This window comes from Cyprinodon tularosa, unplaced genomic scaffold (genome assembly GCF_016077235.1).
Source record: "Cyprinodon tularosa strain WSP-4 unplaced genomic scaffold, ASM1607723v1 ctg90, whole genome shotgun sequence".
Classification (NCBI taxonomy): Eukaryota; Metazoa; Chordata; class Actinopteri; order Cyprinodontiformes; family Cyprinodontidae; genus Cyprinodon; species Cyprinodon tularosa.
Genome location: NW_024039674.1, coordinates 1,490,908 through 1,516,796, shown reverse-complemented (window position 1 = coordinate 1,516,796; position 25,889 = coordinate 1,490,908). Strand labels below are relative to the sequence as shown.

The following is a 25,889-nucleotide window of genomic DNA, read 5'->3' as shown; positions in this document are numbered from 1 at the left end:
TAGCTTCATTTCAACTCAGAATGGGAACCATTTCAATTCCTGCTTTATGTCCTGGAATCACTCCTGATGTAGAAGCTTTCAATGCAACATTATGACAGAATGTTGCAAATGCACAAAAATAACAAGTACACTACTGATTAGTATATCAAATGTTTTTTGGGTTTTTCTTTCTTTTTTTTTTTTTTTTTACTTTTTTATTCATTTAAGAGGCTAGAGTGTGTTTTGTTCAGACGCTGATGGGAATGAATGTTTAAAAACTCACCAACCTGACCTCAGCTTTTATCTCTCTTGCTCTCCCCCTATGCTCTGCTTAATCTCTGGTTTTAACACTTATTATAATCTTCTTAATCTGTTTTTGCAACAAACGCTACAATGGCCGCCTGATTGGTTGTTTATGATTTTAAAACGTTGGTTTAACCAAGCATGAAGATGACAGAAAATCCATCAAATATTTCCATTATTTATATTAAGTTTTGGACTAAATTATAAATTTTTCCTTCCAGTCGACTAAAACTGTCACATATCGTAATGACTAAAATATGACTAAAAATGATAACAGTTCTTCTCCTGAAAACTAAGACTAAATCTAAGATGGCTTTCAAAAACAACACTGGTAGTGAGGGTTTATGGGGGGATATGATAAATTTGGTTTGATATACTATATCTGTGTTTTTAACATGGTCTTTCAGGCATTCTTTTGATGTCTGAATTTGTTTTTTGTTTTTTTGCTGTTTTAAAACCTAAAATAAAGGAATAAGGTGTGCCTTGTTTAAAACTGAGTGCGTTTCCAGTATATTGTGTATAGTCTTCTTTCTGTTTTTTTAATGTAAAAGTAATTTAATTCGTTAGAAGTTAAGGAGATTTTAATCTAAGCAATTCTCTTCTATTTTGTTTGTGACATGGGCTTAAACTCAAAGTGTTAAGTTGTTTTTTTTTTGCTTAGAATATTTTTTTAAAGTTGTTTTGACAGAAATATAGAAAGATCTTCATCTTGTTATTACAGTATAAAATATATGTTTACATACTCTGTAAAAAGAAAAAAATCAAATTCTCTTTTAGTTCAGTAAACCTATTTGTTTTAGCCTTTCACCTTTCCGTTAATTTAGCTCTAGTTTCATATGAATTTATTTTAGTAATCCTTTGTGAATTTCTGTTTATTTTTCCTTAGTCGGTCTTATTTGATCAGTTTGGCATTATAATGGTACAGCCAGCCTGCTCTCTTACTGTTGCTTCCTTTGGATCCTCAGCTGCTCGCTATCTCCCTAGTGTTTTTAGAGATTTTTATAATTTTATTTACTATTTCATATATGTTTCATGTTGCACGACTGTACCACAGAAATTTCCTAGTTGTGAACCTCTTCACTAACAATGGCAATAAACCCGATTCTGATTCTGATTCTATCTGAGCGTTGCTATGACGACCTGAGTAAACAGGAGTCAACTGAGTGGAGCAGCAGCTGCAGGACTGTCCTTCTGTTCTTCACTGCCAGAGCAGAACGGACGCGCTGCCCGGCTTGTATTCATCATGCACCCCCTGGTGGTCATACGTGGTAATGATGGCTCCTTTGCTTTAAGCTGAACGATGCTCAGTGTCTGCTGTAAATAAATCCTGCTTAAACATTTTAGATTATTTTCATACCTGGGGGAAAAAAATAACCAACTCTATGTACATTTTGTTGAGTTTCTAAACTGTTTATTTATACGGTTTTGTCACTGAGAAAAATGTTTATCTCTAATTGACCAAATAGCAGCTTAAGGAATGGGAGAAAAAATTGAAACAAGCTGTTAAAACATTTCCAACAAATAAAATATAAAATATTAGATAGATAGATAGATAGATATTGATACACTGTATTATGTACAATAGCCAAGTTAGTATGTTTTTAATAAGCCTACAAATGAGAAATGGACGTCAGCTTTGGTGAGTGAGTTATTTTGAGCTTTTTGTTTTAATAGGATCGAGTGATCATGCAACACAAGATATTTTCAAAATTACGATGTGGATGCTCATTCTATACACAGGCTCAGATATATAATTACACTCCTTCATAATATTTGGTTAAATCTCCTTGAGAAAATGACACTTTAGCGGCCAAAATCATTCTTGCCTGTGAGAAATTACACATTTAATCTTACATTTAGTCTAGGCTATCAGGCTAACTCTATATATTCTAAATCCAGCTTTGATTTGCTTTTATGATTGTTGTCCTAATTTATCATCCCACGAGTCTAAATTTCATTCACTTAATAAATATGAAGACAAGTTTAAACATTTGAAAGGTAAAGTACAAATGTAAGTAGAAAGTACCACAGCATGATGCTGCCACCACCATGTTTTACAGTTAGTTTAGGGTTATTTGATTGGAGAGTGTTATGAGATTCGATGACATCAAAACTGTCTCTAATGTGTGTTTGTGATCCCCAGTCACTTTATGGATAGACCAGAAGGAATTATATAGATTCTTCTGGGTTATATAAATACAGATCCAGTTTGGTTTAGTCGTTAATTTGACAGATGCTCGTCTGGAGAGATTTTGTTTGCGCCACAGAAATAACACCTGTAGACGCTGAAACAGCCGTCAGGAGTCTTTTCAGCTCTAAGTTTAGCTGAACTGATGCGGCAACAGCAAAGGAACTGATGTGAGGAAAAACCCGCTGACGTGTGGGCAGATTGTTTGCACAGCCTCTCCTCTATTGGCTCTCTGAAGATCCCGTTCAGATGTTGCCAGGGAGACAGGGAACGTCCACCTGAAATCCCACTCTCCTCTGGAACTCGACTGGAATTCTGTCCACTGTGATCCCGGCGCTTGGTGTTGCTGAGCAGGATGCATGGGGTGGTTTCAGTTTGGAAAGGTTATGGGATGTAACAACTTTATAAAATGATAATAACCCCATTATAAAATAACAGCTAAATCTAATTTTGCTCTGCAATATATATGCTTAATAAACGCCAAATATGGAAACCGTATAAAGATAATAAGCAATGTTTAAGGTTTTAGTTAAGATTGATTTTAATTCAAACTGTAACTTTAGAAAATTAGTTTATTGGACAATAAAACTTTGATTTTTAAAGTTTCTTTTAGCAGTAAAATCCTACATCTAAATTACATTGATCTAAACATAGAAGGTTGACTTTGAAATTGACTTTTATACATGTACTCCCTCTGAGAAAGGAGATGTATTTCAAAAGTAAACTGGATTTTACAGAAGGGGGAGATCTAAAGTTTGCAAGCTTAAAATGGAAAGATTTGCTTAACTGGTGAGCAGGTGCTCAGAAAGATCGTCTCTGAGAGGCAGCAGTTAAGAGACCTGGATGATTAACATTTGGACGTGCTCTGTGCTGAACCTTCAAATCAACTTCTGTCACAGTTTATGTGGCTGATGGTATTTTTTCTTCACTCTGATGCATACCGGCCTCAGCATTCGTATCTCTCCTAACATGGATCTCTGTTATGGTGAGGGATTCAGATGCTGTAAAAACAGTTTTAACCTCACAGGGCTTACTACAGTAAATACACATTTTACACACCTGCTTAATTGTGTTTGCCCTAATGTTTAATCCTTTGAGTTTTTCTTTTCTGCTGCAGTTTTTTTTTTATCTATGCCTTAAAAAGTGCCACATAGATTATGTTTAACTCAAGACTTTTGGTGTCAGGATCGCAGCCCCGATAGCTGATCTAAGTACTTACTTCATTCACCTGCCATACCCTCCCCACTCTCTAATTATCATTCATTTATCCACCTGCTACTGCTGCTTTACATACGGTTCAGCCCTACTATCGGGGCCAGATCATCTTAGTTATTCATGTTTGTTTGAGTTTTAGTTTTAGTTAAATCCATGGCTCGGAGTGCGAGGAAAGCCAGTTTTAACTTCCGTGATCCTGGCTCCTAGGAGGAGCCAGTTTAAAGTTCTGCAGTTCTCCTGGTACCAGGTCTTGTCTCTATCTCAATCCCTGGGCCCCCCTGTCTCCATCTGAGCATGTCTGTCTGAGCTCGCTGCTGGACTCTTAACCTGCCTGAATGCTCTGTGGATTCCAGGAACACTGGATCTGTCTGTTTCTGTTTGGATCGGAACCCCTGTTCGGGTTACGGAATCCTGGATCTCAGAACGGTTCTGTTCTGAACTCTTTCTCTGACCTGGATCTGTCTCCTGCTTGCTCACTGGGGTTGCTGCATCGGGGATACTCTGTAAGGCTCAGCGCCGCATTTCATTGGCAGTCCAGTGACTGGATCCTGCCTCACCCGAGAGGATGGACTGAACTGTTAAGCCAGGTAAGTGAATCACAAGGATAATCATCTTCTGTCAGATCATCGTGGTCACTTACCTGTGTTTCCCCCACAACCAGAGTGCCAGTGATTGGCGAAGCTCCACCTTCCCCCGCAGCCATTGCAGGTCCACTGATCCACCGCAGCCTGCATTCTGTTTTTGCTCTGTATTTGTTTTTTGTCATTAAACGTATTGAAACTTCTCACTGTCTGTCTCGCCGAAATACTGGGTCCATCTGTCCCGCTTTATGACATGTTGTAAAATTGTTAACTGTTTTTCTCACATATTTAGACTCAAATAGCGCAAAATAATCCTTATTATCCATATGACTGAACCCTTATTGTGAAGAACTGCTGAGATTGCAATAAATGTTAGCATATTATTTAAGTACAGTGTATTCTTCTGCAAAACGCATAAAAAAATAACAGTCTTAACAGTCTGTCGATCAGAAACTGCTATTGAAAACATTTTACAGTTGAGAATAATGAATTTGTTCACTATTTCCTGAGGTTTATCTTCGCCCTGTTAACAATGGTCAAATATACATAGACGGCATCTGCAGTTGATCACCTTCATTTTGCTAAGACACTGATAAAGAATAGTTTTTGTTTACATTAATTTTGCTTAGTGAACATGCAGAAGATTAATTTGGTGAAAAGATTTTAAGACCAGAAGACTACCTTACAGAAACACTTACAAGTGATTTGAATATTTCTTTTTGTTGTTTTTTTTATTCTCCTTCCCAATTTCTCAAATTTAATCTTCCAAATATTAAAACAATTTTTGACCAAAATAATTTAAATTTGACAAAAGGCAAAAAGAGGAGAAAGCTGCATAAAATCCTTCACACCGCTAATTGTCCCACAGCAGTTTTTATGCAAGTAACAAAAAAATTCAAAATGGTTCAAAGGCCTTTTAGTTTTTGTAGGATTTCTCCTGAGAAAGAATAGATGAGTGAATTAAAGGGGAAGCTGTGAGGTTACAGAGAAATTGGAGGATTTTAAGTACATGGGATCAACAGTCCAGAGCAATGAAGAGTCTTGAAAAGAGGTAAAGTGTGCTGCTATCCAACAGGATAGCAGGTTGAGAAAAGTGTCTGATGTTTCGTGTGGCACGAATATAAGCAAGAATGAAAGGAAAGGTGTGCAAGATGGTGACGAGAAGAGCATTGAATGTTTAGAGACAGTGTCACACTAGAATAAATAAAATTAACATTAAATGGGCATTTTATTGTCTTCTTTATGTAAAAGTTTGCTAAAAAGAAATGTCAAATCGTCTTGAACCATGGACGTAATTTTTGGGGGGGACGGGGGGTACATGTCCCCTGAACTTTTTCAGACGTCTATTTTGTTCCTCTGCCCTTTTTACTGCCCAAAAATTATTTTACGCTACGGTATACAGACATTCCTCGAGCACAAGGACCAAGCGGAAAACCGCAGCTCAAACTGAATCTCGCTTCTTTAGTTTAGATCGCCCACAAGCTCCTGATTGACCCACCGTCTTTTCTTGTGTGATCGGCTGTCACCGCTGTCACTCCTAAGAAGCTCACTATACAAACATCTGATGCGCAACTAAATAGGGTCCTTGATTGGTTGGTCAAGCATGCTGAAGTTAGTTACATTAAAAAATACTTGCCCCACCCCACTTCTGAAATAAAAATTTCTTCATGTCTTGAACTATTACCAATAAACTATTACCAATAAACCAATAAATACATTACACATCCACAGATTCGATTTATCTTAATAAATAGTGTCAAATCGGATGAGAATGGGTCCAGATTTAGAATTAAGTCAATGATCTGAGCTTCTTTTCCTCAAACAACACACCAAGGAAGCTCTGAGTGTCACTGAGGGCATCTGCATATTTAACGTGGAGTGTGGGATGGGTTGGGGGGGGCGGTCAGGGGGACTCATAAGTCAAACACATGGAGGGCCAATCAGACAGACCTGCGTGGGCAGAAAGCCGGTAGCTTCCACACAGGAAGCTCTTATTTGACCGGGACGATTTCAGAATTAGAAGACTGTTTGGATCATTTGATCTGGATCTGCAGCAACCAGACTCCTATAATAAGGTAAGGTAACTTTCTCTGGTTAGATTGCTGAAAAATCCTCCAGTTAGCAGAGATTGACTTGTTACTTAAGCAGGTTTGCTTCTTTGTGTTCCCTAAAACTTTTATTTCAGCTTAATTATCTCAGTTACAGTTTATTGTCAGTTAAACCCACAAACCTGTTGTTTCCCACCTGATCCACCCCCTGATTTGATCAAACCAAAGCCCTTCAGATACACACTCAGGGTCTGTCCACAATGTTACTCCTCTGATAGAAGTAGGTGAGTGTGTGTGCTTGTGTTTTGATCTTCCTGTGTTTGCTGTCGACATGGTGAGAGCTCAGGAAGAGAGACTCTGACAGCTGGGCAGCTGAGGGAAGGCATGTAGCTGCCTCTCTGAGAGCTATTTATACTCTCCTAACCGGTGTCTGTTCATTCACGCCCCTCCACGGCAAATACCGCCACATTAAAGTGCCGGCCAAGTACGATTATGTTTCCACCACTGCTAAATGAGAAGGGGGTGAGATACTTATGGAATTAAAGTACTTTAAGAATAAAAACCTGAAGCATATCCCTACTTGAACTAGGAACAATACAGGATTGATTATCTTTTTAAAAGAAGACAAATAAAAAAAAATAATCAAAACCTGAAAAAACTGAATTATGATCAAATATAAAAAAAACAAAATAGGATGCATAAATAGCTTGGTTAATGCCTTGAGGTACATTATTTACTATGTCATAAATATTTCTCATTTTACTCTTCCTGCATATTTTTCTTTCCAATTTGTACATCCCTGGATATTACACAACTATATATAATACTCATACTGTCAATTGAAACACTAGGACAAACCACAACAGTCTGTGAGTTTATTAAACATATTTGAACCTAAGAATATGATATCAGTATTAAAAAGCTGTTCTGATGGGGGGGATAGAGCGTGTTAAGCAAACCCTATCATAAAAATTATAAGAAAATCTTTACTCAGCTTTTAAACCTGTTGAATTCAGTTTGGTGCTACTGACTGTTTAATTTGGGGTGAATCCCACATGGGACAAGATGCCTGAAAAGTTGAACAGTAATTGAGGCTAATTGGGGTTCTCAAGAAATTGCAAATGGATTTTAAATTTGCCACAGTAAGGAAAAGATTCTTTAAGTGGAGGAAATGCCAAAACAGCTGTCCAGATGCCCATGTATGGTGACTAAAGCCAGTTCCTGAAAGTAGAGCGAGGGATGCAGGACTTCCTGCAGGGTGTTTCGAGGGCGGAAACCTCTTATCTCAGATTTAATTACCTGGACACCAGAAAAGAGGTCAATCTTATGAATAAACCAAACGCTGCATTTAGGAAAGGAAGTCCTAAAAAAATCTGATTACCGTAGGTGAATATTTAGTGATCTAAAGTTAAATACTTAGGTCATTAAATACAGGGTCATTTCTATCTACAACCAATAAACAAATAACTGAATATTGGGTCTTCTCAATCTCCTCTAGGTCCCACCACATAGATGCACTCTGACAGAGAGATGGCCATCCCCCGGATGTTGAACTCTAACACTCCATTCACCGTTGTTGCTGGTGGCTCTGAGGTCTCTTTTCTGGGGAAAGAGGAAAACAGCCAAGGATGCGAGGAGGAGACGGACTCGCTGGTTCGGGCCATCGGACCCCATCTGAGCCATGTAATGGAGCACGGCACCGCCAAACATGTGATAACAGACGGTCTGGAGGGGATTCCTTGTGTGTCTATAGTGGCACAAGCTGAGAGTAAGAGCACAGAAATGCAACACAGTAAAACATGTATAGATGCTAACAGATTTACTGTTTTTTTTTTTATTCATTTGCTACATAAATGGGGAGTGTTGGCGTAGTGGTTAGAGCAGTGAGCTTGTGCTCTGAGAAGGTTGCAAATACCTGCTTCGATCCCCACAGCTGGCACTATGTGTCTCTGAGCAAGACCCTTAACCCCACACTGCTCTCCGAACGGCGAACAGTGACAGCCCACTGCTCCCAAAAGAAGTGGATGGGTTAAATTTAGAGAGTTAAGTTCTCCATTGTGAGAATTTATAAAAACTTTCGCTTATTAAAAGATGTCAGTATAAATCAAAGTTAAAATCAGGAAATGGAAAAGAACCTACTCAAGTTTATAAAACATACTTTAATACTTAGCTTTTAGATCATGACTTATTCAGTGGAACTGCCTGACAAAATGAAGGAGGATGGGGAAAAAATAAAGCAACACATCAAATGAAATGATTTATAAGGCTTTTAGAGAACGAAAACATGTATTAATGATTGACTGACCTACCAAAATTACTCTAAGATGAATCATCCAGCTGAAAAAACCCAAACAAAAGCTTGCCCCATGAATCTTAACAAACTCCTTAATAATCCAAGAGACTTTTGGGAAGTAGTCAGTGTGCCAGTGAGAGAAAGAGGGAACCGTTTAGAAGGTGAGCATCGAAGACGTGTCGTAACAACCTGATAGAACCATGAAGTCTCCACTCTATCAGGAAATCCTAAAGGAGAACCTGAACCTTGGTTTAAGCAGGATAATGATGATAAGGAAATAAACCTTTGCAGTCGGTGACAGTGACGTTCCCAGATTTAAATTTATAACAGGAGGAAATATTCATGCTTTATATAATCATGCAAAATGTTTAACCTAATTTTTATTATTTCTAGGCGAGGACTTTCAAGAGTTCACTCCATCCAGCACTCAGCATCCCTACCCACAGTTTCACCTCCTCCAGAACCACAGGTAAGCACACCACAGAGAAAAAAAAATTTATTTGTAGAAGTTAGAATATCAACTTAAGCTTTTTCCTCAAGCAAAAGTGTAAAAGTACCATTTTAAAACAATTAAGAATAAGAAATGAAAGTAGTGTTGGAAAAAATGTTAAGGACAGATGCTTTACTGCACTTTCTTATTAAAGGACCATTTTTCTAAAATTCTGGATGATAACTTCCTTATACTTATTTTTCTTAGTTTTATAACTAATGATAACAGTTTGAAGTTTAACTCTGCATCCTTTGGAAAAAAAGATTTACTTTGGTATGTGGTGCACAACAAGTTGGTGCAGAACTGACTCCAACCACAAAGAAATTGTCAGGATGAAACAAATTATTTGGATGTTTTTTTTTTTTTTACTAAACTACTCCTTAAAGCTACAGTGTGTAATAATTACAGGGATATACAGTCAGAAATGTAATATATTATACATAACTATGTTATTTATCATCATCTATGAGCTCAGCCTCTTAACCTTAATATTTGCGTTGCCCTATTTATACATAGGAGCGGGTCTCGCAGCCATGGAGGCAGACATCTTTGTGCTACGGCAGCGCAGAGCCAACAAACTAGCGATTGCGAGATCGCCCATTACAATAACATGCTGCGTGATGATGCTGTTACTCTCCAGTATACTTATTCAGCAACGTCCCTGACGTTTCACAGGTAATGATTCAGTAATTTTCTGTAAAATAATTTTCTGGATATATACCTCGGTTACTTCTCTCCGGCTCCTTTGGAGATCTTCAAGCCTTTCCTCCTCTGCTCTAGTCACCCCACTGGCACCTCTCCCTCGCCTGGCCCTGGCTGCACGCTCACCCCGGCCTCTCTGCCCTCTTCCTCGCCCTCTTCCTCTCCCTCTTCCTCGCCTTGTAACCTCCGTGCCACAAACAAGACTTGGACTCTGTAAACGGGGAATATATATTCTTCCAGCGAACACAATCTCACTGTTAAACTAATGACTACAATTACTTCGTCTGTTTATATCACCATGCAAAGCAGCTCACCAAAACATCACAACGATGTAGAAAAAATAACGGGTATATTTATTATCTTAAGTCTACATGAAATCTATACCCTACACAGACTAATGAAATACCATCTGTAAAATTATCTATGTAAACAAACCTCATCACTTGAGAAGGTAGGTGATGCGGACGTCGTGGAAGACATTTCGTCCCGTAATGCTCGCCGTACTGTTGGGGGGGAGAAGCGGTGGGGGGGAGATGTTCACGTTGCTGCGGTCTGCAGTCTGACCGCTAGATGTCGCTGAAAATTACACACTGTAGCTTTAAATGTAAGGAGTAGAAAGTAAAAATAAGTACAATATATAAAGTAAGTAAAATGTTGTCTAAAAAATAAGTAATTCACTAAAGTAAAGATACACAAAATTTCTACCTGAAGGTGTAGTGGAGGACTTTCGCAAATTTTTTTAAGACGGCCTCTCCACTTAAAAAAAAGAAATTGCACATGCACAGCTCTGCACCCGCTCCCGAGAGAGAACGGCTATTAAACCCATGTGAGAGCGTGCATGAGCCCATTTCAACTATTTAAAAGTTGCTGTTTGCATCGCTCGGACACGCTTATTTCCAAAAGAAGATTTGCAATTTTTCCACTATCTCAGAGTCACCTTCGGTAAGGGAAAATGGGGATAAGCATGTAGGATGGCCTTACGTAAACATATCACCAGAATGATTGACAATTAGGAGGATCACTTATTTTAAAGATCTACCCGGAAAATGAACATCCTCCACTATACCTTTAAGTAAGGTAAAGAGGTATTTGTACTTTGTTACTTGACACTTCTGGTCATACCAGCTATGAAAGTAAATTCTGTGCTTTGCTCCACAACATCTATGTTGCCAAAATTATTTGCAAATCAGCAAACCTAAAATGTTAAACTCTTTAGAACTCAGTGAAATGCGGCATGGTGCCTTGATAGGTCTTCACCTCAGGTTTAGGGACTAGTTGTGATGTTAGTTCATCTCTGAGCCAACTAGTTTCATAGATAGTGGAGGCAATTCAAAACACAGTACCGGTAATTAAGAGTTCGGTCATAAAATCACAGAGTGGGGTTGGTGGATTCTGTGGCAAATAATACACGTCTCTGACACTCTATAAAGAAAGAATGTGTTGCTGCTCAGATGCATTTGTTTAAAGCATTGGACTCCAGATAATGGAGACAATAATCTGTGGAGTAATTATTAATAACTTTTCTTTGATTTTCTTAATGCTTCTGCAGAGCGAAACCATTTATAGTTCATACAGCCAAGCCTCAAGTTCCTACGTTTCTGATCTAGGACTAAGATGAGCAACTTCTTTTGGCTGTGAAAATGATATTTAGAGGTAGATTGTTGAAATAAAGGGTTTACAAATTGGAAGATGAGATAAGAAATAAAAAGACAGATATAGCATCTAATGTATCCAAAGGTTTCCGTAAAATCAACTTATAAGCACACCTTGACATTTTTCTGAGAGTTGGATGATGTTAAGCGTTTAATATGAAAAACTTGTAGGTTGTGCAAATAGACTGAGGAGAAAAGGGACAGATAGAGAGAATGGGAATGAAAAAATACTCAAACTAGTGAAACATTAAGTAAATTGAAAATGTGCCACAGAGTAGAATCTGAATGCAGAGGAGAATGCGCTAGAATTTTTAATTAAGAACAAAAATCGATCCAGGTTTTGAATTTGATTTACTCTTGGGAATTCCTGCTTCTCTCCAGATCTCCCAGTGAGGATGCTGACGTAATATGCGACTCTGATGATAAGGATTTGAATGAAGAATTTCACCAATCCCTCCCCAGGAAACAGCGCAGGAAATCTCGATGGCGGAAGAAGATGGAGGGGGATGAACCTCCAGTTATCCAAGGTTTGTGGGTGCAGGAGATCGACTGGTTGAAGGCCACTTTATCCCCTGAGATCATCCCTCCTCCTCCTCAGTTCACCGACTCCTGCTGCCTGCTGGACTCCTGCATGTCTGAGCATTCGGACGACTCGTCCAGCTCTGATGACAGAGAGGGCTCAGACTGGGAATCTGTTTTCACTCATGAGAATGAGTCAGACTCATCTGCTGCTGATCAATTTGGATTAGATTCACACATTTTTGATACGACCTCTGACCTGGTGAACATCTCTGGTTTCGACTCCGATTGGGACTCGGACTCTTCAGAGTTTGTGCAAAGCTTGCAGGAAATTTCTGACTCATCGCAAACATCTTATACTTTTGAAGACAGTGACTCAGAATTTGATGAGCTTAAAGGCAGAGTGATGCAGATACCGAAACTCTTCATTTCAACTTTCTTTCACAACTCAGTAAAACAGATACTGGATAACTGGACGACCACAAAACCTGCCAACGAGGGACTTATATTCCATCATGTAAGCCATAAATGTACAAAGAGGAAATAAGTATTTGAACACCCAGCTATTTTGCAAGTTCTCCCACTTAGAAATCATAGAGGGGTCTGAAATTGTCCACTATGAGACATATCTAAAAAAAAAAAAAAAAAAATCCAGAAATCACAATATATGTTTTTTTAACTATTTGTTTGTATGATAAAGCTGCAAATACCTGACAGTCTAAATTAGATGCACCAGTTAGGTCATTAGGTGCATAAAGACACCTGTCCACATGGAAGCAGTAAGACCAAAGAGCGTGGCCTGGCCAGTCACCAAATCTTAAACCCAATAGAGAATCTTTGGAGGGAGCTCAAACTCTGTGTTTCTCAGTGACAACCCAGAAACCTGACTGATCTAGAGAAGATCTGTGTGGAGGAGTGGGCCAAAATCCCTCCTGCAGTGTGTGCAAACCTGGTGAAAAACTACAGGAAAAGTGTCATGATCGGTTTAGAGATAAACCCACATGCAGAACACCACTGAGACTTGGTAAAAGGTTTAACAGAGTTTATTAAAGTTTCACACAAACAAGACAAGATTCAGGTTCTGGTCCGGGCTGGATTCTCTGGCGTCTGCAGAGACTGATAGTTGGTTAGCTGGGTATGCAGATAAGTTAAATGGGTTTTCAGATATTTCAGTGGATACCTTGAAGAGGTCCAGGTGTGTTCCGAGAGAGGGAACCGGTTGGGTCCAGAGACTGTTGGTTCAGCAGAGTGCTTAGGCAGCAGCAGCGTCTTACTTCTGACTTCCAGTGAACAGACCTTGGTTGAAGTGATTAGCTCTTTCCCAAGAGCAGCAGGTGGATTCCAGAATGCAGTCTTCAGGTTTGGCTCTCTAGGGCAGGCAGGCAGATTCAGGTTAAGCTCATCCAGAGCTTCTCTCGAGAGACTGGTTTCCTAGGAGCGAGAAGACAGAGGCAATTAGAATAAGGTTTCTCTAGGAAGATAACTATTAGTAAATTCTATTAGTAAAAAAAAAAAAAATTAAATGTATACATATATATACATGTCATCATCAGGGGAATGCTTTGCAAACCGTTTTGAGAACACATTATCTAAGAGGTGGAGAAAGATAGTGAGAAGGGGGTGTTTTTCCATTTCTGAAGCTCATACACAGACTTGAGGAAATATATGACGGTTACTAAATGTTTATAAAGTGAATTTTGCATCATATGGGACCTTTAAAGCACTTTTAAGGTCAGTTTTGGACCATCAGGTCTGAACCGTTTCTGCGGAAACTGATCTTTTTTATTTATCGCACACTGATATGACTGAATGATCCTTTACCACATCAAATCTAGAAAAAAAAAACAGATAATTAATTTGTCATTTTAAGCATTATGGCAGCACCAGTAACATGATGGTATTTATGATGAAACAAGTTTCAATATTGAAATATTTGTCATTTATTTGACTGTTTAAAGGTTAACTGAAAGTGTCTAAATCTTCCTCTCATCATGTTAGTTTCTAAGGGAAATGTACCAACTGTTTATTTTGAAAATATTTTCCTGTTGTTATGGAGCCATATACCATTTCATTGACTCTTCAGTATTAACATAAAAGAAGCTCTGCATTGGCTCAAACAAACTCTATTGTTTCCTCCTGACAGGATGCAGATCTTTTACTTTGTGTTTTTTTTTTTTTTCCCACTTAACATATTAGCTTCATGTTCTTTCTTTAAGCTCTTACAGCCCAACAATTTTCAGTACAGAGAGGGAGAGGAGTACTTCGTTCTTCAGCACATCCAGAACGGCTCATATGGTGATGTCTACTGTGTTCAGGATAAAAGCACCGGATTTGAATGTGCAGCTAAAAGGGTGAGGACAGCAATCAGAGAGTTGAAACGCAGAGAGGTTTTCTGGATTTTCCCATAAAAGTTGATGATTGTTAATTTGTGCTTCATGTAGATTCCCTTAAGTCACTTTAGCAGTGAGGAGGTGAAGATATGGAGTGCTCTGAACTCCCCCAGAGTTGTAGAGCTGTTTGGGGCAGTGAGGGACGGGCTCAGCGTCATTCTCTTCATGGACCTAAAACCCGGTAAACAGACTGCGATCTGTTGTGAAGCTCTTTAATATTGGTCCAAGGAATGAACCAGATGTTCCAAACCTTTCCAGCCTGCTTAGCCCAGCTTCTAAAGGAGATGACCTGCCTTCCTGAAGACCTGGCCTTGCATTACTTTCATCAGACTCTGGGGGCGCTGGAGCACCTGCACCACAGGAAGGTGGTACACCTAGATGTGAAAGGTGTGTTTCTGTTTATAGATATACATATGGAATCTATAAAATGATTACATCAAGGTGTGAAAGCAAATTTTTCAATATCAAAACTATACTTTTAAAGTCGTTTTAATGACTATTACACTGTTTCATACAGAGAGATAAGGTCTCTAATATAGAATATTCTAGAAATGAGGATCCTCACTTGAGAATATAATTATGTTTTTATCATAAATATATGTTTTACTGATGGAAATTTAAATGAACTGTAATTTTTTTTATGAAATTGTTTTATTTGAAAGAAAAAATAACACTAATGGTTTTATTTAACCTTGTTTTTACAGTGAACAAATCTTCAAGAAATTATTTTCTTATTGGACCAATTTCACTGTTTTTAGAAATCATAAATATCAAAAATCAGAATAATAAGGAAAAAATAAAGTTTAAGATGACATGGCTTGAAGGGAAGTTACACAATTACACACAGAAACCTGCTGGCCTTCTATTTAGACCCATAGACCCTGAAAAACGTCTATTTTCACTGTCCGGTAAATGACAGGGTTCAGCCTGGACAAGTCACCAGTCCGTCACAGGGTACCACAAGACAAACAACAATAATTGTGGTAATTAAGGGGGATGATTAACATAAAAGTTCAGGTTTTGAACAATGAAAGAAAGCTAGAGTATCCAAAGAAAAGCTTAGACCCAGAAAAAGGCTGCTGCTCCAGAGTTTGCTCCCAATGGTTCACAGAGTGCCTAATGGAAACAGCCTGTCGCACTGAATCCTGTATGTTGTTTTTAATTCCAGCTGACAATGTGCTGCTGTCTGCAGACTGCAGAGACACATTCCTTTGTGACTTTGGTCTCTCAGAGAGCTTAGATGACAGTGGATGGAGCACTAAAGCATTTAGAGGTGAGTTGAGGCTCAAACGTCTCTGGGAAACTGAGGCCCAATTTTCTTACTAAAACAGTGTAAATCTCTATATATCTACCAAGAAAATGCACAATGATCATTTTTCTTTTTAAGAATGAGGAAGAAAACTATTGTCTTAAAATCTCGACTAAGTTTGGAATTTGTTATGTTTTGCAGAATACTGTTATTCTGATATGATGCCCCAGCTTTTAAAATTGTGCAGCTTTTTAACTTAGCATGCATTTAATGTATTTCTATTGCACATCACATGCATAGATCAATACAGATGTCATGTTTTTTCTTTGGCATTAAAACAAGAAACAAAACAAGTACATTTTTTGGCCAACGGATTAATTTCAACTGGGAATTCCTGATACGTTTATTTTCTATTTAAAATGTTTTTATTTTTAGGCCATTTCTTTGAGTTGTTTCCATTTTGTTTCCTCGAAATCGGGTTCTTTACATCAATTATATCAAAAAAGGAACTCTGATCAGTTCCTCTTTTGATCTGTTGAATAAATTTAATGATACAATCAAAATGTTCAAATTTATCTACATAGGCTCATTAACTAGATGATGATGGGGTTGGTAAATGCAGGAACATAATCAGCTCCCTCTACAAAGCTCCATCTTTCATTCAGTGTCCATCTAAACTATCCCATATTCCTAACAGGCCTGGTTGTCTTCTATTTTTTGTTTTTGTTTGCTTTTGTTTGGTCATTCTTCCTGCTCTGGTAACGCATCTACAGCACTTTTTTACTCAGCATTTTTTAATCCTCCCAGTTGTGGTATATATCAACAACACTACATAATATATGCAATTGTCTGAAGACAATTTGTAAAGTTGGAAAAAGGTCTGGTTTCTTGGAGTAAATCTCAGTTTACCTATCTGTAGGAGCAACCTTTCCTGGGACAGAGACCCATATGGCCCCAGAGGTGGCGCGGGGAGATCAAGTGTGCCCCAAGGCAGATGTGTGGAGCAGCTGCTGTATGCTATTGCACATGCTCAATGGATGCCAGCCATGGATACGCTTCTATTCCCCCCCACTGTGTCTTCAGGTCAGAATATCTTCTTCTTTCTGTCAGAGGGAGATGGAAGGAATAGGGACTCAATCCACTCGGTTCTTCTTTTATCTATGTTATAGATTGCAAATGAACCTCCACCTCTGTGGGAGGTTCCGTCCAACTGTAACAACTTCACAGCCAATGTATTTAGGGCCGGTCTGCAGAAAGACCCGGACAAACGAGCGTCGGCCAAGGACCTGAGGAGGAAAACTACCAAAGCCCTCAGAGCAGGTTAACACATTACATGTAAACAAGAAGACTGGGATTCAACTAAATGGTTAATGTGGGATAATGTGGTAAACGTTACCTAATGGTGGTTCCAGAATTTAGCAGGGGCCCAGGGTGGGGCCTATACTTTTTCAAGGAGAAAAAAAATAAAAATAATAAAAAAAATAACAGAGCAAGCGCTTTATACTTTGTTTCTAAATAATTGGTCAAGTAAAATGTAAAATTCAAATTGGCATAAGGGACAAATCAGTTCTCATTTACTTACTATAATAAGAACCTAATTTAGCATTACAATGCAAAAAAGATTATCTAAAAAAGTAGAAGTTTCTTAAAATGGGCATGTTTGCCCTTAATTTGAGCAGTTAAATAAGATCGTCTGCATAGGAAAAAGGAGTTTCCCCTAAAACAAGATACTAGCTCATAGTTCAGACACATAATCGCTGCTTTTTGCTCTGTTGCTCTGTTGCTCTTGTAACTCTTCTTCCACCGCACGGTGCCTGCGCCATCTTTGTTATTAGTCGCAGCTGTCAGGTAGCGACAGCCTATGGCGACAGCGGGCCGCTGTGACAGAATAATCCCATAATGCTTTGCGAGGAGAGCTCTCAGCGCAAAGCATTATGGGATATATCGGCCTCTACTGAGGCCTTACTTTTCTTCTCATACACTTGGTAGACACTTTTTCTCTTATGACCCTCAGCCATAAAAAAAAAAACGTGGTGAGAAACGTGAGATTCAATGACTGTAGCTCACCACAGATATACGCCTGAAAGGTTACATGCACAGAACAATATAGCTAACAAGACAAGCACGCAGGACGATCTTACATAAACACATCACCAGAATGATTGACAACTAGGGAGACCACTTATTTAGATGATCCACCCGGATATAAAAGATTGTCCTCTATATCTTTTAAATCTGTGCAGTTTTTAGCTTATTTTGAGTTCATTCTCATTTCATCTTAAGGAGCTGTTAATTAGACTTTTGGCAGCTCTTGGATCTCAGACGTTGTTAGTTGGATTCTAGGCAGCAGCTTGTAGCTGGACTGTGAATAGCTCCTAGCTTAAACGGAGATCCTTGCAGGTTCTGTAGATTAAATATTGACGGTTTATACCTAATTCACCCAGTAACGCAGAAATAAATAAATAAAATAAATAAATATTTCCATTCACTCAAATCCCTACAAGCTGGATATTATTCAAGATCTCAAGGCTACACCAAATGCAAAAAATATATATTCTATGTTGTTTAGATATTTGTTAATATATAAACAGTAAAAAGTAATATGTAATTTTAGAGGAAATAGGAATGCATCAAAACAAAGCATTTTTTATTGCCATGATAAATATTAATTAGTGTTTACTCTAATAAGAATGATTATTACCATAATAACTTGTACCTGTACCTATGTAATGACAATAAAGTTTAATCTAATCTAATCTAATCTAATCTAATCTTATCTAATCTAATCTAATCTAATCTAATCTAATAATTCACCTTTTCAAAATGGTTACCTAGTATTTTAAAATGTTGTTTAGTTTAACAAAAATGTAAACTCAAGACATTTCTTTGCACTATAAAAGGGATAAGCAATTAATTAAATACAATTCGGATTCATTATTTCATCTGATGATCTGCATTATTTTATGTGATTTTTTTCCCCCACACAGTTGGTGGTCTTAGCCCTTCCTCTGTCAAAACTGCCTGTGAGAAGCTGCATCATAGCCAACATAAAGACAAACTCATTTCTCTGAGAGAACCATCACCCCAAACCACCTCCCCGGATCCGGCCATGATGTGGGTGAGCCCGTGGAGGACCGTGGCAGTGGAAGAGGACACCACTGAGGGGAAAGGTGACGTCTCAGAGACAGAGTCCATAGCAGGGGAGTGGGACTCCCACCCCAAGTCACTGCGAGATGATTACATGTATGAACCAGAGCAGGACAACGACTCTGAGTCAGAAGTGGACATATACATAGGAGAGGATGAGGAGCGCATGCAGGACAAGTGGCTGAAAACTGATGAAGACTATGAGGGAGATTGGGAGGAGGAGGATGAAGAACGGGACTCCTCTGCCTCCTCAGAGTACCTCCGTACGCTCCGAGACATGTTCCCTTTGCTGCGCAGAGGGCTGCAAACAGATGAAGCTTCATGGGGCTCAGAGGCGGAGCTAGAATATCTCAGGGATGGTGAGTATAGTTACAGCTGTTAATAATTTGTGACAAGCTGTAAAACATTCAACTTCTTGAGAGAAATTATAGCCAAAGAGGCCGGCCCTTCAGTCTGCATTATGTTACTCAGGAAACATAAAATCTAGATTTGTGATTTTTTTTTCTGTGCATGCTCAAATGTGTTGGAAGAAATGTGAAAAGTTAGATTGCTATACTTAAGGTTTTCACAAAACTATCCTAATTTGGAGGGATTATTAAGGAAACAGGAATTTAAATTTGACTTTGTGAGCTTGAAGTGGGGAAGTAGGACAAAACACAAAAGTAAGAAAAAAATACTGTAAAGAGAAAAAATACTCAACTTTCAACATAATTAGTCAGAAAATGAATGTATTTACAATCAATCAGCTTTTTCTTTTACTTTGACATTAAAGTCCTGCATACCATTCTTTTGAAGGTATCTTATTTAATATTTGATTACCTTTAGGTTTATAATTGCTGCAAAATCATTAAAAAAAGCATATTTTATTATGTATGTATTCAGTCTTTATTGCTAACCCTGACGTCTTCGAGGGAAAAAAAAAAGAATCATTAATGGTTTAAACTCTAAGCCCTTGCTGTAAAATGTCCTTTTCAGATGTTCCTGTAGGAACCACAGTCCAGACTCTGTCCCCAGAACCTCGGGATGAACCTCCATCTTGCTTCAGCTGCTCGGACACATCGCAGTTAGATGAGGTGCAATACTGTACTTGTAGCTGAAGATAAAAAAAAATCCATTAAAGAAACTTTTTCAAAAATCTTTTATGTTTTTTTAAGGAGTCAGAACACTCATCCGATGACCTCAGTTCTGGAGTGTTTTCTTCCTGCAACAGTCACTCTGGCAGACAGTTGGCATGGATACCTTCAGCTGATCAGCCCTCTTCACACTGCTTTGAGGGTAACTTCATTGCATATACTGGCATACTGTTTTAATGATTGGCTGAATAAAAAAAAAACATATTGCAGGTGTTGACATCTGGATTGAGAACACTCAAGGGGAGTGTTTCCGGATCCGAGAACGGCGGAGGGTCAAAGTGGGTCATGTTGCCATAGGAATCAGTAACCAGGTATGAGTCTGATTCTGAGAGGTTTATCAGCATTACTGAAGTAAGAAATGGTTTGAAAGGGGTGAAATGGAAGTAAGGGATCACCAGATTAGGAAAGGGGCTTAGAAAATAGAAACAAGCAGAAGAGAAATATGATAAAACACAGAAACACTGGAAAAAAGATCTAGAAATAAGTAAACATTTCTTTAATTAAGTGTATTTAGCCTTAATTTGAGCAGGTAAATAAGATTATTTGCCAATGGAATGAGTAATTTTACTCATAAAATAAGATAGTTAGATAATATGCACTTGAAATAAGGCAATGCATTTTTTTTTCTTATTTTAAATGTCAATTTTCTTGTTACACTGGCAAAATATCTCACTTTCCTTCTCAAATCAAGAAAACTGAACTTGTTTTAAGAAAAAAATGACTCATTTAGATTTAGATTTTCTTGCAGTGTAGGACAACCATAAGACCAACAGAAACATAAATAATTTCCAAACTCCATAAAACACACATGAATCCCAAACTGCCTGTCACACTGAGTCAGCATAATTTTCCTTGTATATTTTGAACTGCATCAGCGTTGTTGTTATTTTCTTTCTAAATTGTATGCTGGTTTATATAAATCCACATTAAAGGTAGATCTAGTCGTGCATTTCAATAAATGACACCATTACTGAGAGGTTCATTGATTTCTGTAAATGTATTCACATTGAAACAGAATAACTACACATCTTAAAAGCTTTATTTCTGTTAATTATGTTGATTTTCCACCTATAACTAATACAACATTTAAGATTAGTATATTTTAGCAGACTGATAAAAGCACATTTTTCATACAGAAAACAAATGAAAGTATAATCTAACCTCAAAACTGACATCACACTTTCAGAAACAATTAACTGGTAAAAAAAACACCTTATCAGCTTCTTAGCATTGACCTTAAAGCTTGAACAGAAGTTGATGGATCTTTATCTGAAGGTAGCTTTAAACTCCAAAGAATGACTATAAATTTTTAAATATTTTTTTTTACATCTTAATACAACAGAAACAGTCCTCATCATGAAATCAGTTTCTCCAAATTCAAGCTCTTCATAAAAAAGTATCTTTATTGCCTCATTCACTCAGTAGTGCTACTCTTACTTAAGTACAATTATTAGTATTTAACCCACTTCTGCAAATGATAGGTTTCACTGTTACTCTAAAGGACAGATTGCTTTTATGCTTATTTTTTGTTCATGTATAACACGTGTATTTGCTGATTGCTGTATTGGCTGCTTCAGGCTGTTCATGAGAATGATCAGGGTTTATATATGCCTTTTAATGGCTGTAATTAACATTGTTTAATTTAAGTTTTAATTTAAGAGATTAAATTAAAACTTATGTCTCTGATGGTATGTATCTGATCACAACGTAGCTCAACTTCTTCGCTGGGACAGGGAGGGGGATGTTAGGGGTGAAGAGACGGAGGTGCTGCTGGTGTTTCATCTGTTTACATGATGAAGAAGAAGGGACAAAGACAGTTAATATATTCTGTCAAACATTTACTAGCCCTGAAGTGATGGTAACCCTCTGAAGACTATGGTGTTTCCCTGTTGCCTGGTCTGCTTGTATCAATGTAAATTCTCAGCTCTGTGAGCTTTCTGGCTCAGTTGCTTGGCCTCTGTGTTAGTTACAGACATGCGATAGGCTCATTGCCAATGCTGGATTAATCCTGGATTAATTTATTGAAAATTAAAAACAAAACAAACAGCAAAAAAACTAAAAGAAAACAAAAACCTTATGATAATTTTCAGCTTAAGATGCACAGCAGTACCCAACCGACTGGCATCATCAATGATGTGATTCTGCTCTGACCTTAAAGGAATAGTACACCCAAAACATGATTAGCCTTCATTTTCTACTCACCCCCATGCTGAACAAAACTCTGGAGTACTTTTTTGATATCTCAAATGCATCTGGAGATCTGGGAGGCTTCTTGCTGTCTGCTGACATTCAAATAATGGAGGTCTATGGCGCCTGAGACAGAAAGGTCCACAAAAGTCCACAAAAACTTGTCAATATTCCTCCATACTGCTCGTCCAATGTAATCCAAGTGTCCTGAGTGGGTAGCATCCAGAATTTACTCGAAACGAAGTCATTTAGAATGTTTTTAGAGCCTAAACAGTAGTGTATAGGATTTCCTAATAGCGCCCCCATGCGCGCTCACGATTCTACGGAAGCCGGCAGACCAAACCAGCGCATTCAGCTCGGCAAAGAACTCATGCTCTTCCTCAACACTGAAGTCCTCAGACATTTTTCTTTCGTTGTTTCTTTCTTTGCACAGGTAAACAGCACATTTCTTCTTCTACGCTTGCATTATCGGCAGACCAGACGCTGAATGCGCACTTTCTTCCGGTTTGGTCTGCCGGCTTCCGTAGAATCGTGAGCGCGCATGGGGGCGCTATTAGGAAATCCTATACACTACTGTTTATGCTCTAAAAACATTCTAAATGACTTCGTTTCGAGTAAATTCTGGATGCTACCCACTCAGGACACTTGGATTACATTGGACGAGCAGTATGGAGGAATATTGACACGTTTTTGTGGACTTTTATGGACCTTTCTGTCTCGGGCGCCACAGACCTCCATTATTTGAATGTCAGCAGACAGCAAGAAGCCTCCCAGATCTCCAGATGCATTTGAGATATCAAAAAAGTACTCCAGAGTGTTGTTCAGCATGGAGGTGAGTAGAAAATGAAGGCTAATCATGTTTTGGGTGTACTATTCCTTTAAGGGGGATTAACTAAGTATTTGTAGCGAGCAAACAGCTACCTTGTTTTACCGAACAGGTTAATAATTTACTGTTAATTTAAACTACTCGGGTAACAAACCTCTCTCAGAAAACTGGGCCACGTATTGAAAGTCTTTCTCCATCTCTCCTTTTTTTCTGTTCTTTTTGAAAACCAGACTTCTATTGTTGCAGCGCTGCATTCTTCAGTTGTAGGCCTTTTTTTCCACACCGATGCTTCTTTATACATTTTCTTGTTAATTTGTGTTATTCGTTATCACTGTGTCAAATGACAATACCAGCAAACTGGTGCTGACAGATCTGAGGACAAAATCATTTCTTACAATTTCACAGGATGGGTTGGTGAATGTATGCATGTATGTCTGCATGCAAAAGATTATTTATTTTACTGCTGGATTTTCTTATAGTTGAAAAATAAATGATCCTAGGCCTGACGAGTTTGTTTATGAAAAACCGCTATATGAAGCAGAACCTTAAAAGCTCTTTGGCTTACTCTTTTATAGTGTGCTGAGTTTTCCTGTAGTTCTGAGTCAGTAGTGGTGCACATCATGGAATTCAGACATGAACCTTTAATTGCAGTAAATTTATTGTCACTTAAACAATGCTAAATTCTGCCTATAATCCTATTTTTTAATGGGGTTTGGTTAATTTTACCGTGACTATAAGATGCTTACAGGACAATATATAATTCAGCTTGTTGACATTTGAAACCCAGCTGATCTTAATCCCATGTGTCTCTCAGATCTCAGGGAAGACTTTTACATTGGAGACTCTGGACAGAAAGACGGTTTCCTTTGAGAAGGAAATCACTGAGTCAGGATCATGGTTCCGCTGTGTTCCTGCTTCTGACAGATGTCAGCGCTGGAGCTGGAGAGTCCAAGATGGGAAGCTGGAGCTCAGAGAATGAGACATTTATTGCTCAACTGGGTCAATTTTGTTCCAAAACACAGCATGAGATCTTAAAACCCTCAGAGCTTGAAATAATCTGAGCTGGGACCTCAGGACATCTTGATTTTGATATTCTCACAGCGTGGAGGCTGCTGATGTACAGCAAGCACCCATAAGGTTCTGCTGCAAGTCCAGCATGATGGGTCAACTCTCGCTGGAGTGTGGTAAAAAATTAAAAAAAGGTAATACTGTTGCAATTTAAAAAAAGAAAACTTTCTGCTGCAGCAGGGCTGGACTGTTGCCACAGACCAGTGTGGAGGATTCTCGCTCTTTAAACACATTTCTGCAAACTCAGCAGACATCCATCAGGCCAGGCATTGTGTTTTCACACCTCAGTACCCAGCTGTGCCCAGCTTTAAATAAACCCAAGCAGGGATTTGTGTGTTGCTGCATATATGTTGGATCATTTGTGCGTTCTGATCATCCCTCAGAGGCACTACAGCCTCAGCAGAACTGTTGCTATATCTGTTCTGCACCATTTTGACTGAACTCAAGAGGTTGTTGTGTTTCATATCAAGGACTTTGGCTGTTTTTAGGAAAACTACACAAACATTCAGACCACCTTCTGAAGAACAGAGAGAAATGAAAACATATATAAAAAAATATATATATATATATATATATATATATATATATATATATATATATATATATATATATATATATATATATATATATATGTTTTTCATTTATTAAAGTTTGTTCTGTTAACGATTATACTCTGTCATACATTGCAATGTTTTATTCATGGATGCCTGGTTTGTATTTCTATCTGTTTTCAGACATTAGAAATTTATTTAAGAAAAAATGCATATTTTACATAATGATATGAGGTATATTAATAAATGTGATTTATTGATAAAATAACAGTAGATTTTCTATAGATCGTTTGTCTATTTTTGTCTGTTTCCCCCAGTTATGTTAATTTTCCTCCTGCTTTAATATTTCTGAGTGTGTTTCTTTGACAATAACAATAATTTTCTCATGAAAATTATGCCAGATTATTGTTTCCGACTTCTTGTATTTTTTTTATCTGCAAACCTTACTTTTTGGCTAATTATAGCCATGTCAAATTGCTTGTAAACTGTGAATAAATAGCAGTACGGTGAGTTGCGACCCTCTCTGCACACTTTGGTTATTAGTTTATAAGATTTTCCTACTTTAATTCTTTATCTAGAAACTAGTCCCCGGCTGCTACATGAATCCTCCCAGCTGTTTTAAAAACCCAAGCTTTCATGTTTTTTTCCCCCTTTAACCCTTGGGCATGAACTACTTTGTTTTCTCTGTTCCTTCGGTCTCCAAAGCTGAAACATTTCTCTCTCTTTTTCTTTAGATGCTTTCTTGTTAGTTCCACCTGACCAGGGCTTAAAATAGAGCTCAAACATCTGCATCTATAGCACATTGTAAATGTTTACAGCTCTTCCAAAGAAGCAGGGCTTTCAGACTCCCAGGATTCACATGAGATCATGTGGCTTGTCACATGTTTCATGATAAATGATTAGAATTAAGGATCCTCCTCCCAGAGTGTGTGTGTGTGTGTGTGTGTGTGTGTGTGTGTGTGTGTGTGTGTGTGTGTGTGTGTGTGTGTGTGTGTGTGTGTGTGTGTGTGTGTGTGTGTGTGTGTGTGTGTGTGTGTGTGTGTGTGTGGGGGGGGGGGGGTTGTAGTGTGGTCCTTTAGCATCTTTTGTTGACTGTAAATAGGCATAGTCTGTTCATTCTTGTTGCCCCTTGTGCTTCTGATTGTGTAACAAGGAATTATTGTACTGTCTGTTGAATAATTGTTATTACTTAATTAAAATACATATATCCATTGTTTAAAGTTACCTTGGGGATGACAATTTGTTATCCATTTTCCACGTGTTTCGTCTTTAGTATTTTGTGTGGACATTATTTCCCCTCTTAGTCTGTGTTGTCACTGTTCAGGTTCATGTAGGGCCCTCTAACTGACCCTTGTGACCTTTAAGTAC

General features: G+C 38.1%; 1 protein-coding gene across 5 annotated transcripts; it reads left to right on the top strand.

Moving 5' to 3' along the window:
- Positions 1 to 6,188: 6,188 nt before the first annotated feature.
- LOC119776029 (mitogen-activated protein kinase kinase kinase 14-like) lies at positions 6,189 to 24,504 on the top strand. Of its 5 annotated transcripts, none has more exons than XM_038274237.1 (15): positions 6,189 to 6,341; positions 7,813 to 8,082; positions 9,001 to 9,076; positions 11,914 to 12,487; positions 14,187 to 14,321; positions 14,412 to 14,541; positions 14,619 to 14,747; positions 15,529 to 15,633; positions 16,529 to 16,692; positions 16,779 to 16,929; positions 18,597 to 19,115; positions 19,732 to 19,829; positions 19,911 to 20,031; positions 20,100 to 20,200; positions 23,717 to 24,504. In XM_038274237.1, exons 2-15 carry the CDS (start codon positions 7,827 to 7,829, stop codon positions 23,879 to 23,881), a joined length of 2,724 nt encoding a protein of 907 aa, XP_038130165.1. In that variant the 5' UTR covers positions 6,189 to 6,341; positions 7,813 to 7,826; the 3' UTR covers positions 23,882 to 24,504. The 5 variants fall into 5 exon arrangements, with proteins under 5 accessions (XP_038130165.1, XP_038130164.1, XP_038130163.1 ...); XM_038274236.1 differs by having other exon boundaries at positions 11,833 to 12,487; positions 15,553 to 15,633; XM_038274235.1 differs by having other exon boundaries at positions 11,833 to 12,487.
- Positions 24,505 to 25,889: the final 1,385 nt, after the last annotated feature.

Excerpts from the sequence above, each read along its gene's own strand:
- LOC119776029 (XM_038274235.1), top strand. The coding sequence starts at position 7,827 with ATGCACTCTGACAGAGAGATGGCCATCCCCCGGATGTTGAACTCTAAC. Across the intron at positions 16,693-16,778 it reads CCCCCCCACTGTGTCTTCAG|ATTGCAAATGAACCTCCACC; the intron begins GTCAGAATATCT and ends TCTATGTTATAG. Across the intron at positions 19,116-19,731 it reads GCTAGAATATCTCAGGGATG|ATGTTCCTGTAGGAACCACA; the intron begins GTGAGTATAGTT and ends TGTCCTTTTCAG.